The 16,680-nt window shown below is 40.3% G+C and overlaps 1 protein-coding gene across 2 annotated transcripts in view; it reads left to right on the top strand.

The window, feature by feature from the left end:
- insra (insulin receptor a) overlaps positions 1–16,680 on the top strand; it is a 75,538-nt gene that overhangs the window by 11,473 nt on the left and 47,385 nt on the right. For both annotated transcript variants that reach the window (XM_036138397.1, XM_036138399.1), the window contains exon 2: positions 4,481–5,029. In XM_036138397.1, the coding sequence (XP_035994290.1) occupies positions 4,481–5,029 (549 nt within the window). The remainder of the gene's footprint in view (positions 1–4,480; positions 5,030–16,680) is intronic.

Genomic DNA, 16,680 nt, shown 5'->3' with positions numbered 1-16,680 from the left:
CTTTACTTGTGCCACATGGTCAGCGGTTCAAGTTTTTATTATTGTTGGTTTTTAACGGTTTTGTTTAAACCTGTTTAAGCCAAAGTTTTTATTTTTGTTTTTGTTTTTTTACGTGCTCAAAACGCTGCAGTCTTTCGAACACCTCTTGCTCTGCTGCCGCTCTGAAATTCCTCACTTACACACCAGGACTGCCATGTTCCAGTTTGCAGCGCGGGCCTCTATCGGTGTGACTGCTGTGTATTAGATTCTCTATTGGGAATGTGGTGCTAAAAATACAGGGCTGACCGAAAGTGTACACTGATAGGAGCGTGGACTTGTCGCCCTTTGATGATTCGCTTTTTTCCACTAGTACAAGACAGAGAGAGAGGTGGGGGCTTCTTTAGGGTTACAAATGTAAAGCCATTTCAAGCAGATTGAATGTTTTTAAATTCAGTGGATTAAAGCTTTTCCACATTTTTGTCACAGTTTATCCACAAACTTTATTATATTTTATTCAGATTGTCTGGAATAGATTAACATAAACTGATGTAATGGAGAAAATAGCCACATGGATTTCATAAAAAAATCCATGTGGCTATTTCTTTTGCGTTCAGCCACTCTGTCGGTATTTGGCTGCAGCTCTATCAGACTGAATGGAAAAACTTTGTGACTTCAACCTTTTGCCACAGATTCTAAATTGGAAAGAAGACTTTGACTAGGCCATTCTAACACAGTGATAAGCTCTGTTCTAAAATTCAATTGTTGCTCCAGTTGATTGTTGAGGGATGTTTCCATGCTGGAAGGTGAACCTCCACTCTAGGGCTTAAAAATAAAACCTCCCCTTATACACCCCCCTTCTGTTTTATAAATAAATATTTTATAATAATAATTATTTTCAATAAGTATTTCTATAATTTTGTCTGGGTACTGCACTTTAACGTTCAGCTAAATACAAGCTTTGAAATGTGCCTATAAGACAAGTGGGCAGGCCTTTGCCATAGTAAGCAATTAAAACAACAAAATGTTTGCTGCTAGTGGTATTATACAGCTAAGAACAGCCTTCACTTGTGTTATGTCAAACTAATTTAGAAAAATGTGAATAAATTAAAGTACCTTGTCTCTTAGAATTAAAAAAAAGCATCTTCTATTGGATATTTTGACATAGAATTTACTAAACATGTATTCAGGATTGCCTCCTATTTCCAAAACTAATTCCCCTTTCGGGGCTGATATAGTGCAAAGTTCAATAGAAGCCCAGGAGAGTGCATTAGCAAAAAAAATCTTGTTTTGTTTTTTTTCCCCCCAAAAAATGAAATCTTAATAAATTGCACATTTAAATTCATTGATAAAATCGATTTATCACCCTACTCTACTGGACTCTCAAGTCTTTAGCAGCTTCCCGATTTTCTCCGTAGATCAGATTATTATTTTTTTGTTATAAATATTAAAGAGGAATATTGAAGCAAAAACACATGTTGGTTGATAACTTTGATACAAAGACAAGCACATGAACTTGAACTTTAATATTAGATGTATATTTGCGTATTTTGGTTTTGAACCTGTGCCAGAACTCTAGTAGCTAACGCTAACCCAGAGACCTGTGCTCCCAGTAGTGTGACTTGCATTAAGGTGATATCGTAGTCTAGGGACGGTCAACTCCAGGCCTCGAGCACCGATGTCCTGGAACCTTTGTCCCTCCCTGATCCAACACACCTGAATCAAATGGCCAAAATTCCTCCTTAGAAGTCACATACTCCAGAGAGCTGCTGATGACCTGATTATTTTATTCAGGTGTGTTGAAGCAGAGACGCGAATAAAAGTTGAAGGACATCGGACCTCCAGGACTGGAGTTGACTATCCTCGTCGTAGGCTCAAATCTTTGTACTCTCTGCATTGCAATTCTCTGCGTTTTTCTCACAACTCAGAAACAAACGTAAAGCGTGATTACTGCCACCTGCTGGTCTGGAGTGTGTGTGCAGCAGTGTTACTGGTGGTCTAGTAACAAGGGAACTGAGAAAGGTGCAATCTAAGGTTTTTTTATGCTTCAGTTCTGTGTGTGTGTGTGTGTGTGTGTGTATATATATATATATATATATATATATATATATATATATATATATATATATATATATATATATATATATATATATATATATAGCTAGTCCTAAATAAAGCATGTGTAGATGATATCCTCACTCGTTGAAGGGTCGTTGCGTTCTTTGTCCTGTAATGTTACCTAGCAGATGGTGAGAAATGAGTTTCTTTTAGTTGTTGCACATTTTTCTCCAAATGCCTGCCAGGTTGGCCTGCTGGAAAACAGAGGCTGGAACGTGGCTTGAGTAGCACCTGCAGAGGGAATCACTTTTTTTTATTGCTTTCGTTGTTTATCTTATGTTGGAGGGAGCGTGCCGGGGGAGATTTAAAGAGCAGAAAGTTGAACTAATCTTCGCCACTACTTGTAATTTGTTATAAAGAACACCTTCAGCGTTACATTTAGCAGAATGCATAAAGGCAATACTGGATAATCTACAGCCAGTACACAGGAAATCTCTTGAGAATTGTATTTTATTATTCTGGGAGGAAGCCACGGCACCTGGACAGAACTCAAGCATGCATGGGGAGAACATTTAAACTCCCTGCAGAAATGCCCCTGTAAGGACTCAAACCCGGGACCTCGTTGCTGCAAGGCAACAGTCATGAAGCTCTGCCACAATAAAGCACATATGTACATCTTTTAAAAGAGATAATGGCTAGGCCATCTGTCCATCAGGTATCCAGAGCATCCTCTCATCCGTCTCTGTCCATTGACGTCTTCAGCAGTCCATCCATCTTTTAATCAATTGTTTCCATGCATCCATCTTCCTTAGTTTAGTCACTGTAGCAATGACTGGCACGAATTTATGGTGAACTTTTATGTTTATGTTTTGAGGGGGGGCAACAAAATCTGGAAATGTAAATGGAGAGGAGTTAGATTTTGAAATAAAAAAATTTGTCTTTTGTAATGTTGCGTTGCTCTTGGGTCGTTTTCCTCATGTGAAATATTTCGGCTGTCTGGTAATGTGATTTGTGTTGGAAGGGATTGTCAGGTTCTCGATGGCTGCTCGCAGGATTATTTTTAGTGCATGGAAATGATTGAGACAAGGGGGGGGGGGGGGGGAAAAAAAAAAAGCACAGCCAGACTGCGCAATAGCACAGTCGAGGAATTCCCATCAAGCAGGATTTGTGTGTCTGGGTGAGGACCGACCAAAACGTTTTAGCATCTCAGCTGCCCTCACAGGCACATATTTTTAATGCATTACCAAATGTTGCTTCTTTTTTTTTTTTTCTTTTCCGGTTGTAGTGAGTTGCAGGAGCAGCTCCACAACGCAGCGTAAACGGGGAACCAATCGCAGCCCATTCGATGACAGCACTCCATATTTGACAGTAGCTCATAGTCAGATATGTGGTTGCTAAACAAAATGTCATCTTCCACGGCCTGTTCTTCATCAGGGCCAGAGACACGACCACATGGTTGGAGATAAAATATCCCCTCTAATTATCCCAAGGTTTATTCTTTCGATTTCCCCCCCCCCCTCCGCCAGGCCCTGTCCTGTTTACAGAGAGACATCTGGTGAAATTCAGCAGACAATTGCAAAAGAATAGCGTACGTTTGGGGGACAATGCTTAACTTTTAACCTACTAAATCAGGGGTGTCCAAACTTTTCGGTACGTGGGCCGAAATTGTCAAGTCAAAGGAACTCAAGGGCCAAAAAATTAATAAAAACATTTTTTAAACCAAAAAAATATGTTAATTTGCTTGCGCTACAAAATATGATAATTTTAAATACATAAATTAGTCTGTTGTAGGAAATGAATGTGTAAATCACTGTATATCCAAAGTTTAAAAAAAGAGTTTTGCTTATTTGTCGTATCAAAAGATGTTCATCTAGTTTGCAAATTAAATAAGAATAATTTAATTTGACTCTTTAACAATAATGAACTGTTTTTGGTCTAGCAATATCAGAACAGTATTTGGGTCGGTTGTTCTTTGAAAACACTTGCTGTAATTAGCCAATTTTAATAATTTAGTTCAGAGCAGATTTTAATGCACCAAAGTCTGAATTTGAGTCATTAAATGTCATTGGGTAGATGTTACTATGAAATTAAAGAGAATGACAAAAGGGTTTTTATTAAAAGATGAAAACTTTAACATTTTCAATTTTAGGATTCTAACTTTTCTAGAATAATTTTGCCCTAATTAAAAACTAAAATCTTCCATCTGCATCAGCCTGTGCTGGTGGACCAAATCTTTTTTGAAATGCAGTTGGAGGGCCACCCAAAATCAGCACAGGGGCCACAAATGGCCCCCGGGCCGCACTTTGGACATGCCTGTACTAAGTGGAGGGCAGTTTAGTTGATATTTCTACACAGCCTACTCTTGTTTTTTTTTCAGTCTATTTAAAGCCTAATGTTGAGCAGGTTTGAATAAAACATGTTTCTACGTTTTTGCTTCTTCCTTCAGTTTGTCCAAGCAAGGACATCCGCAACAACGCGACCAACCTGCGAATGCTCGAGAACTGCACCGTGATCGAAGGCCACCTGAAGATCTTGCTCATGTTCAAAACCAACGCCAAGGACTTCCAGGGGCTCAGCTTCCCCAAGCTGAGAGTGGTCACCGACTACCTGCTGCTCTTCAGGGTTTACGGCCTGGAGAGCCTCAGCAGCCTCTTCCCCAACCTGACGGTCATCCGGGGCAACAACCTCTTCTTCAACTACGCCCTGGTGATATTCGAGATGCCCCAGCTGCGAGAGATCGGCCTCCACAGCCTGATGAACATCACCAGGGGCGCCGTGAGGATCGAGAAGAACCCGGACCTCTGCTACCTCTCCACCCTCGACTGGTCCAAGATCCTCGACACGGTGGAGGACAACTACATCGTGGCCAACAAAAACGACAGAGAGTGCGGCGACGTCTGCCCCGGCGCGCCCGTCGGGAAGACCGTCTGCCCGTCGACGGCGATAAACGAGCACTTCAGCGCGCGCTGCTGGACACAGAGCCACTGTCAGAGAAGTAAGCGCAGCCTTTTCTGATAGTTCTCTCTAAAATATCAGTTTCTGTCTTGGCCTGTTCACTTGTCTGTGTAGCATGGATGTGTGAGAAGGGATTTCAGAGCAGAGGAAATTCAATTAAATTTTATTTGTATAGCGCCAAATCATGAAACATGTCATCTCAAGGCACTTTACAAAATCAAGTTCATTCATATTATACAGATTGGGTCAGATTATACAGATTGGTCAAAAATGTCCTATATAAGGAAACCAGTTGATTGCATCAAAGTCCCGACAAGCAGCATTCACTCCTGGGGAACCGTAGAGCCACAGGGAGAGTCGTCTGCATTGTACATGGCTTTGCTGCAATCCCTCATACTGAGCAAGCATGAAGCGACAGTGGAAAGAAAAACTCCCCATTAACGGGAAGGAAAAACCTCCAGCAGAACCGGGCTCAGTATGAACGGTCATCTGCCTCGACCGACTGGGATTACAGAAGACAGAACAGAGACACAACAAGAGAAACAAAAAAGCACAGAAGCACACATTGATCTAGTAATCTGTTCTACATTAGATGGTAGTAGCGGGTGAGCCGTCTTCTCTGGATGATGTCACAGTTAACAGAACGCCAGACCAGGTGTACCTACTATGAAGAAAAAAGAGAGAGAACAGAAAGTTAAAGCAGAAATGACAACACATAATGCATAATTGAAGAACAGTAGAACTCAATAGAGTGAGAAAATTAGATCCTGACGTCCTCCAGTAGCCTAAGCCTATAGAAGTAAAACTATAAAGGTAGCGCAGAGTAACATGAGCCACTCTAGTTATAAGCTTTGTCAGAAAGGAAAGTTTTAAGATTAGTCTTAAAAGTAGACAGGGTGTCTGCCTCACGGACCAAAACTGGGAGTTGGTTCCACAGGAGAGGAGCCTGATAGCTAAAGGATCTGCCTCCCATTCTACTTTTAAATGTGAGGTATTGACACCCCAAACCATTAATCGACAGAAATCATGCTACAATTGATAATAATTCTTAGAATTAATGGAAGAAACCTTTATATTTGCATTATAAAGCCAATAAAGCCAATGTTTTAACTGTTTTAAATTTTCCTTATTTGAAGTGCCGTCTGCAATAATTTTATATCTTCATTAAGTTGAGAGATTTCCAACCTTTTTTTTCCCCCTTGCTTCTTTTATTCATCAGTAATCTAGTCCAGATACCTTTTTTTTACCCCATATCCATAACAGCCACCTTAGTTTTGCTTCAGTCTGTCTGGAAATAAGACGTCAGGCTTATATACTCCAGACGTTTTGAATTGCACTGCAAAAACAGAACTAAAAATAAGTAACATTTTCTTGAAATAAGGGTATTTGTCCTTGATTTGAGCAGGTAAATAAGATTATCTGCCAATGGAAAGAGTAATTTCCCCTTAAAATAAGATGACCAGATATAATGCACTTAAAATAAGTTGATGGAAATGAATTGATCCTATTTTAAGTGCAAAAATCTCATTCCATTGGCAGATTGTCTTATTTAGCTGCTCAAATCAAGGACAAATACACTAATTTCAAGAAAATTTTAACGTATTTTTAGTTTAGTTGAGTCTGTTTTTTGCAGTGTGAGAAAGCTTTCTGGATAGGAAGCGAAATGTCTTCAAACTTCGAAAAAAAAAAGTCCAGTTGTTTTTGTTTTTTAAACTTTTTTGGAAAGATGTGTCTGGTAAATAAGCTGCATCCAATCAGACTGAGCAATAAACCCGAAATTATTCGTTAATTAGTTTGACGATCCAAAGCTTTACATCCTCCCTCTGCTTGACTCCTTTCTCTCACTTAGTGTAAAAGTGCTTAATTCCCTCCTAAAACATGTTGGAGATCTGTTCGTAAAGAAGCGAGCACCAAACCCTCTACATTTGTATTTGGGCCTTGCTTCTCCTCATTAGACGCGCTTCTACCTCTGTTTTCCAGTGTCTGTAAAATGTTGGTTTCTGAGTGCTGCATCTGCAGGTCGGTGTCATTGTAAAGGCCGAATATGTCCCTAGGGAGTGCAGTTTTAATCAAAATACACCCATTGACGGAGCACTTTGTAGTCCGTAAACAGAGGTGGGGCAGGCGGTTCTGTGTGTAACTTTTATTCATCATCCGGTGAGCGATCCCTCCTCTAGACTGTTGAATCGCTCAGCTAGTTTATTGTCACCTTCCTATTCAGACTAGGGTAACAAAAAAAACACACTTTTATGGCACATTTCAATCAAAACGAGGTCGTCTTGCAGCTTCTTATTTAATTATTAACAAATAAACGAAGAACAAAAGGAGAAAAACAAAATGCAGCAGCTCCAACCTGTTTAACATTCTCAGAATTCAGCTCCGTGTGATTCTGGAAGAAGATAAATGACACAACAGAAAATGTAAGTGTGTCAAATTGAATGCCAGTGTGTCACAAAAAGCTCGCAAGTGCATTCAGGACAAAACAGTCTGTTTTTTTCTGTTTTTTTATGACGTTTGAATGTCAGAGCAGTGTTGTGTGGTTGGTATAAACAAGTGGGCCAAGTTCTGTGTCAGTGCAGCTTCCACCCACCTCCACACAGCGACACCTCGCCCGTTTTCTCTCGGTCGACTCCAGGGTTGCTGTTACTCCTCTAAAGGAGGTGAAGAAGTCGAGGCGCATTTGTTTTTCCTGTCCGCCTCCGTGTTTACCGTAAAACAAAGATGGAACGTCAGGCCGCTAAAAGGTTGAAATGTCGCAGATAACCAAAACTTTTCTGTTTGTTTATTTTTTTTTTATGTTTGAAATGTAGACATCTAAAAAAAAAAAAAAAAAAAAAAAAAATCCGGGTTTTATTTGAACAGCTCGGTTACTCATTCATAGTTAACAGCATCCCTGTTGTTATTTACAGAAGGATTTCCCTTTTGTGCCGTTTTTTTTACGAAAGCGAATCAGGACCAGATGATGATGATGGGAAAGAGCTGCCCTCCAGTTATGGGGAGGTATTTTGCACATGCAGGGCCTGTGGTCCTGTGGTCCGGGACCTGCGGTTTTCTGCCTACTTTCACTAAAGCATGAAAAGACCCGTTAAGCACCAGCTAGAACCACAGGACGACTGCGAAGCATACAGCGTTCTCCTCTGATCTGTGCTGCTACACCTCCTGCCTCTTCCCTACGTCTGCAGCGTAGCTCACAGTCAGATCTACGCATCAAACTTTAGATGCTGCGACCGCCTCACAACGTAAAGTAACACCTACTCAGACTGAAACCTCGTTTTTTTTCCCCCCCTCCAATATAACAACTCAGATTTAAAACATATTTGCAGAGGATTACAGATGAGTATTGGCTGGGGTCTGCGAGTGTAATTTTACTGTTTGTACAGTAAAATATAGACCTTTCAAAAGAAGTTTATTTTTTTTAACATCAAATTAAAACACTATTGTTTTTGTCCAAGAGTTGGGATTATTCAGTCTCTGCCAGTAGAAAGCAACAAGCTGCTGAATGCTTTTGATTACATAATGATTTCTGCAAACGTGTAGTATAATCCACCTCATCTTCAGGCAACGGCTCATTGGGGTACAGAAGTGGAAGTTGAATATATATATATATATATATATATATATATATATATATATATATATATATATATATATATATATATATATATAAATAATATGATTTAGTCCCACATTCCTGGAGGACGTGTGAGGAAAACTCGAAATCCGTGAGAATTCAGGGTCAAATCACCATGTGGTGTTTTCTGAGAAAATGTAAAACTTCCAGGAAGCTCCAAAATCTTTGCTGATGTACAGAAGTAGCTTTAGAGTGTCGGCTCTTTAGATCAGAGCGGTTCCAGTAGTTTGCGAACGGTTTCTATTAAAACACAGCACCTTTTCCACAGCCAATGGAAATAACATCATTATTTTACTTTAAAAGTTTTTTTTTTTTCCAGTACATGTGTGATCCTCCATTCAGAAAACCTTTTATATTGCAAGGTTTCTACACAAATTACATCATTAGTCGTATTTTCCCTGCAAAGCAGTATCGCCACTTAAATTGATAAGTACCTCTTTTCATTACAGTTATGAAAAGTTGTTTTTAGACATGTACCGCCACATTAGAGCACAGATTTACGATTCGGAAATTTAAATGAACCGCCTAGTGATTTAAAATCAGCAGTTCTTATAATTGAAGTTACAAACTGCATTGGTATTCAGCCCAAATTCAATATGTGATTAGATTAGATTAGATTTTATTGTCATTACACAGGTACAGGTACAAGGCAACAAAATGCAGTTTAGGTCTAACCAGAAGTACAATAGCAGCAAGTGCAGGATAAACAATGGTTCCATAAGTACAGGATATGGGTTTTTACTGAATAAATATAGAGATGGATACTATTATAAACAGAATTTTACTGATAGATTTGTCCTATGAGTATAATAAATCTGTCAGTAAAATTCCAGCATAAGAAATAATGAGCTTTTGTTTTTCTATTGGTAATCCGACTTTCTATTAACGTTGAACATCAGGGTTTTTTTATTTATATAATTTTTTTTGTTGTATTTTTCTAAGTAAAGCTTTGATCTGCTTAAACAGGTTCAAAATATTAGTTTTTAGCCTTCCTGTTTCACTGTATGCGTCAGAGAGATCAGTTCCTCTAAACCAAGTTTTACTCAATAAAAAAACATTATAATAGATATTTTAAGCTTTTCTTTTTGTATTTTATATTGGAGATTCACCCGTTTTACGCCACTGGCTCTTCACCAAGCCCGCAGCAACACCCAGTAAATGGACCGGCGTGTCCCAGGCGGCTCGTATTTTACACACATTATTGAATGAGATCTTAATTATCCGCTCTCAGCTGCGCGTCGAGGCCCGGCTCACGGGAGCCTCTGCTCCTCCTTTTTCTGCTGCAGCCTTTCTCCCCGTGTTTGGGATCGCTGGACCCGTTCCATTTTTAATGAGGTCCCTATAGATGATGAACATCTCTCGGCTGTTGACTGGAATGGCGTCTGGTGCCGCCGGAGCGTTTCCTTTTCTCTCTGTTTCCTGCAGGCTGTTGGGTTTCTGCGGCCTCTTTAAGGTTGGGTTAAGCTGGGTAAGGGTCCAAATTTACCCTCGGTACATGACTTACGTGTCTGCAGCGATCACAAGACGGACTCTGATAGATTTGTTAGGGGGTCTGTGTGTGTGTGTGTGTGTAACTGTAACACGTACTATAAATCTGACGGGACATAACCTCTGCCTCTGTGCAGACGGAGCGCGGCCTTTGTTTGGTCTCGTTGCCAGGATGCAGGGGAGTAACACTGCGGTGGAACGGTGGATATGAGCGCATCAGTCATTCATCCCGGCCGTATCGGAAGGAAAAGCGTGGCGGGCCGGTCATCGCGCGGGACGGGGGGGACGTGTTTTAGTGTAAACCCCGGTCAACCTCTGGGCCGACCTATCAGCGGCTCCCTCACGTAACGTCCAACGCCGGCGCCGCAGTCCGTTTCCACTCCAAAACAATGGCGGCCGTGGATGTTCGCCAAGCGTTCTCCCCGATTGCTTCCTGCCTTTGTTGGTCTGCTTCCGCTCCGGAGTTATGAATGGACACCGAGACCTCGAGTAAGGCCTTGGTAGCGCAGACAAAAATACTACAACCTTCACTGCAAAAATAGAGCTAAAAATAAGAAAATATTTCTTGAAATGAGAGTATTTTTCTTCGATTTGGGCAGGTAAATAAGATTATTTGCCAATGGAATAAGATTTTTACACTTAAAATAGGAACAATTCATCTCCATCATCTAATTTCAAGTGATTATCTTATTTCAGGGGTAAAAAATACTCATTCCATTGGCAGATAATCTTATTTACCTGCTCAAATCCAGCAGAAATACATTAATTTCAAGAAAATTTTACCTACTTTTAGTTCTCTTTTTGCAGTGTTTGTGATTTCTCATACCCAAAAGGCCAACTATGGTGCACTAAACAGTTCACACATCTCTTAAAAGATCAGGACAAAAAAAAAATTTCCCAGTGTCCTGTGTAGCAATGTGGCAATAAGAATTGATATCTTAATGAAAGTTAAAAAAACAAACAAAAAAAACCTTAAAAACTTACATAAAGAACAGTTTTTAAGTTGTTTTTATTACAGAAAAAAAAGCTGCAACATCCCAGAACTTTTTGATTCAGTTTCAGCTTTCGGTCTTCTTGATTTCACAGACAGGCAATGTGGCGTTGCTCTCTGCGCCGTACAACATTAAAAAAAAAAGACCTGTAAAGACGCAATGATTTGAAAGTTTCACCGCTTTACTGCAGCGAAAAAATTCACACAAAGACCGGCAGAATATTTAGGAGGTTGAGTCCAGCCATCCGCAGTAACGACCGAATAAAGCGGCGCTTAGACGAGATTTAAAAAAAAAAAATTCCAGATCAATTCAGATCTAGGAGTTACGAATAAGTAAAGATTTTCAGTTGAAGCCGCTGTTTATTTGAATTGCCCATGGCAAAGGCTTGAAACGCACACCGGCCCAAGCGTGTTTTACCCGCTTGTCATTCTATGTACACGGCTGGTGCCGTTATGTTGAGAGGAAACCCGATCCTCCGTTTTTGGGACCGCACAGCCAGAGGAGGCGACGGAGAACGCCATCTCTGTGGTCTTCATCCCGGCTGCTCCACTAATTCTCCTTTGCAGAAACTCTGGATTGTCAGAGATGCGAAAACGGAACCAGACGACAAGATCAAGACAAATTCAGGTTGTAATGTAAAAGTATGCCCGCTTCTCTGTTTCTTACCCCCCACCCCCCCTTTCCAGCTTTAGGGGGGTGTGCACTATTCACAAAGCTTCTCTACAAGCCTTAAGCTAGCCTCTCAGCCCCTTATACACACACGCACACACCTCGTAAGTCCTTTTCTTTAAGCTGACTTAACTGCTCTGGCACTCGCTCTCGTGGAGTTGCACCCTACAAACCCTCTCCGCGCAGCTATTTGAGCCTTTCCCATGGAATCCCAGACATTTCAGGCATTTGGTAAAGCCGAGCCGACAGGCGTTTCTCCACCGCTGAACTCGCTCACCGCGGCTGCTCGGTCTCAGGCGGATCGCCGCCGTTTCTGCTGATAGTTTAATCGTGTTTCTTCTTATCTGTTCCTACGAAGCGATGTGCAGCCGCATCTAATGAAAAGCTGGAATGGTAGCATCTGTTCTCTGTCGCCAGACCTCTTTATTCTTGTAAGAAGACGTACGGGCAGCACAATGCCACATGATTAAAAAAATTATCTATTTTATAAAGTAGAGAGCATGAATATAATAATGAATAATAATGTATATAATAATAAGTGAGCTAAATCCTTCCGCTGCTTCCTCTTTGATTGGTTCTGATCAATAATCGATGGGCCAAATGCTCCAAAAGGATTGTTTCCCCCTCCTCTTATTCAAAAAATGGACCCAAACGAAAGCGTTCCCACTATAATGCATCAACCAACAGCGTGTAGACTGTTGTATTTTTTAAAAAAAGTCATAAAAAGTATATGACAATTGGGTTAGGATTTGACACATAAATGGTAATGAGCTTGTAATTCCCTAATTATGCAGTGTAGTAAACTACTGTGACTGTGAAAAAAAAACCTGCTGTGCATATTTAATGTTTTTTTTTTCTTTTTTTGGCGTTACAACCTTTTAAAAGAAATCGCGTTCAGCATCGGTCATAATTGTGATTAGCAGGTCGGACCTTGAAAGAAAAGCTAAAGTCAGCATCAGGCTGGAAAACGCCTGATCAGCGCATCTCCCTGCGAGCACTTTGTTCCTTAACGAGCGATTCTTTAAGGTTTCGAAATTCAGATCGAAAATAATGAAGTTTAAATAAGAACTACAGTTTGTTTTTTGTTTTTTTTTTAGATAATTTAAAAAGAAAACAAGGTATCCTGAGCCCTGCGTGTCTGGAAAGTACAAAAAAAGAAGAGTTTGTCTTCAGTTTTCTAGAAAAAGACTAAATAAATGCATTGATTTTTGGATTGATTTCTATTTACATAACTTTCCTTATCTGGGATTTGTCTCTCTCCACCTGACAGGCTGATTTTAGCATTTTACTTTTCAGTTGTTTTTTTTTTGCTAACAGGCTGAATGGACATACTTTCAAAGAATCAGGTGAAGAATGCATATATATATATATATATATATATATATATATATATATATATATATATATATATATATATATATATATATATATATATATAGTAATTGTTAATTTTTCATTTTAATATCACAAAAATGTTGATTAAAACAAAACTGCCATACAGAAAACAAAAATATTATAATGTATGCAACTGACCTACTATTATATAGAAAAATCGACATAGAAAACTGTGAAGTCACTGGATTTTTCCCCTCCTTTTTTTTCCTGAACATTTCCAGACAGTTCAGGACCTCAGCAGACCTGAGTGTTTTAGGTGTGTCCTAAAAAAAAAAAAAGAAAAGCAGCTGAATTATCCCGGCAGCCTGGCTCCAAGTTCTGCTGGAGCCGTTCCTTTCAGTCATGTGTGTAGGGAGGGAAAACCTCTAAAATAGACCCAGGCACTTTACAAACACATCCAGATCTTTGGATCTTCTGGTTCGGACCGTGGTCGTCGGTTTATTCCCCCGTGAGACTTTTATTTTAAAGGTGAATTCTGCCTTTTCCTCTGCTCGGGTAGCTACATTGGCAGCCTTCAGTGAATGCCAAGGCAGGATCACGATCATCAACAGAAGCAAATACAAAACGTAGAGTTTAAGTAAGGAATGCGTTTAGACAACTGGTATCGGTGCTATTTCATTGCGGTAATATTTAATATATATATTAAAAAAAGAGCTTTTGAGAGGGCAATATTTGTCGTCATAGAATACACACGTTGCATGCCAATAAGATATCTGGCCCGGTGTATCGAGTCTCACTGCAGTGCATGTCCAACCCTGATATAGATGATCGTCCCCAAGATGCTAATGGTGGCAGAGAGGGTTGGAGGCGGTACCGCCACCATGCAGTTTTCTAGTTGCTGCACTTGGCCGACCTTCTCTGGGGTTACAGCTTGAATTAAGCATGACCAGACTAAACGTACCGTCAATTACTATTAGTTTTCTTTTGATAATTCACAGTAGCAATCCCAGTAATTGCTGTGGTTCTACGCTCTTTCTGCAGGAGTGAATGCTGCTTGTCAAGACTCAATCTGCAGGGTTTCCTTAGAGAGGAAATATTTTGGATGATTTGAACAAATTTGACTGTGTAAGGTGCCTTGAGATTACATGTGTTGTGAATTGGCGCTATATAAATAAATATTTAAATTGAATTGAATTAATATGGAACAAAATCTGACGTTCTGCATTTTATTGCTCAGCTGCATCAACTACTGCAACATTCAGCTATTATAAAGACAATTAAATAAATATATTAAATAAGTATTATCAGGTATTTTCTTGGAGTAAAAGATTTCAGCCAACACAGTTATTCACGTAGCTCTTTTGGGAAAGTTGGTAGCTTGACTTGTTTTTTGTGATCAGAGCAACGATGCCAAAGCTTCCTGTCTTGGCCCGTCCCATAATTTCAGGAAAAAATCCCCAAACTTCGCTTTGATCGATTAGCACGTTTTTTTTTTGTCTAGTTTATTCCCTACTCTGCCATCCGTATACATTTCCCCGGGTCAAAACAAGGTTTATATAAAAGTAGATCACAAAGGAAGAGCTCTTCCTGCTCACAAATCGTATTTTCCACTCCTCCCCTACTGTTGAAAAGTTTCAATCCAACGCGAAATATTTACAATCAACCAAAAAAAAAAAAAAAAAAGCGGACCGTTTGATGTTGCATTAAGAACAAATCAGTGTTTGATGTCACTACGCAGTCGGGAGTTGAGCATTAGGACAGCGATTATTTATTATTTTAACCGGCCGTTGTTATCCTGAAGGAAATGAAGATTCAAGGCCACGGCGTGCGTCATTTGCCTGCCAAACAGGAGACGTAATTGCCCATCAATGAGAACACGGTGTTTATCATTTCTATTCCGGTCACGGACAAACTGGATATCCTGCGTTTTGGATGACGCCGCCGTTGGTTCAACATTAAAAACAAGAAGTGCTTTTCCATGTTGTTGATGTGTTTTCGTTCTATTAGCGGAGGCAGGGGCCTTTTTTAATGAAGTTGTTTACGGTTCCTGTTGCTCCCCGAGTCATCTTAACCGAGCCCTGCTGCAGCCGTTGAGTCAGACCGTCCAACAACTGGTTACCAAGAAAAAAAAAAAAAAACTGGTTTTCAGCCCCTGCTTTTATCAAGTTAGTGCTTTTCTGGCTTCCTGCTTGATTTCTCTTATTATTTTCCCTAAAGGGGATTATTTGTAAGATGTTGCTGCTTTTTGTTTATTCCATCGATAATTTTCTTTTAAAAGTGGTCACTGTCAGGTTTGGTAAACTGCAACAAAACCTTTTGTTTCAAGCCACTACTTCCATTTTCTAGTCACTATAACTTTCAAAACCCCGTAGATGTTTACATTTTCCTCTCGTTTTTCTTTTTAAACCAAATACTCAATCAGTGATTGGATCCCCCTAAGACAACAGATTTTCTAAATGCTTGATGCTTTTCTGTAGGTTTAGGTTGTTTTGTGCAATAGACAACTGGCATTATGGTTCCTAGCACGTCTGGAACAGCAGCTAGAGCTGCACAGGAACTCAAATCTTAATCAACATTGCATGATCAATGCGTGCAGCTCCGCATTCAAACCACAGCTTGGCTGCAGCATTTACTGCAAATGACAAGATACTAATAATGGCCATTCGGGCATTTTTGATGGCTTTCCCTAACCTAACCCTAGCCAGATTGATATCGCTCCGCCTAGCTTCACTCACATCCATCTGGGACTTCTTCCATAGAGAGTGATTTCTTCAACCCATTTTATTGTCCAGCCAATCAGGACGCAGGGCTGGAGTTTCATAGATGTGACGTAGTGGAGAAGCGACCGTGAGACTGTTTTGATTCAGACAATGGCGGCTCGCATTGAGGAAGCAAACGTTAACATTGATGCTGCTATTTCTTCCGTGTTGTCCAATCTACCTAATATTGTTTCATTAAAAGAACATCAGAGAACGGCTCTGAAGGCTTTTGTTGGTGGAAACGATGTTTTCACCCTTCTCCTGACCGGATTTGGCAAGTTTTGTTTTCTGCGGCGGAGCGGTTAGCGCGAACCATGTTAGGAGGCCTTTAGTCCTCGACGCGGTCGGCCCGGGATCGACTCCGACCCGCGACGCTTTGCCTCCTGTCTTCCCCCCTCTTCCTGTCAGCTCACTGTCAATAAAACGCGTGCCACTAGAGCCGCAAACACATAAAAAAAAAGAAAAAAGAAAAAAAATGTTTTTTTCCTGCATCGCTCTCACAGCGTCACGGGTTAGCTTCGGTGTGAGTGGTTGAAATAACACGTCGATAAAGATGACGGACAAGTGGCTTATCCAATCATATGCAAGGATTTTTGATAAGGCCCAGCCTTCAATAAAGGCAATTCCTATGGATCAGTCCCAGATGGATGTGAGTGGAGCTAGGCGGAGCGAAATCCATCTGGCTAGAGTCAGGTTAGGCTTTCCCTGCCCTTGATATGGATTTTGGTAGCAGGGGTCTTGAAGTTCATCAAGAGTGGTGGGGACATCAAGAAGAAAGAGAAGGATGAGGAATTTGTGGGGTCGTCTCAACCGGTAT

This window comes from Fundulus heteroclitus, chromosome 6, assembly GCF_011125445.2.
Source record: "Fundulus heteroclitus isolate FHET01 chromosome 6, MU-UCD_Fhet_4.1, whole genome shotgun sequence".
Classification (NCBI taxonomy): domain Eukaryota; kingdom Metazoa; phylum Chordata; class Actinopteri; order Cyprinodontiformes; family Fundulidae; genus Fundulus; species Fundulus heteroclitus.
Note: the sequence above shows the minus strand (reverse complement) of the source record. Positions and strands in the feature narration are given on the sequence as shown.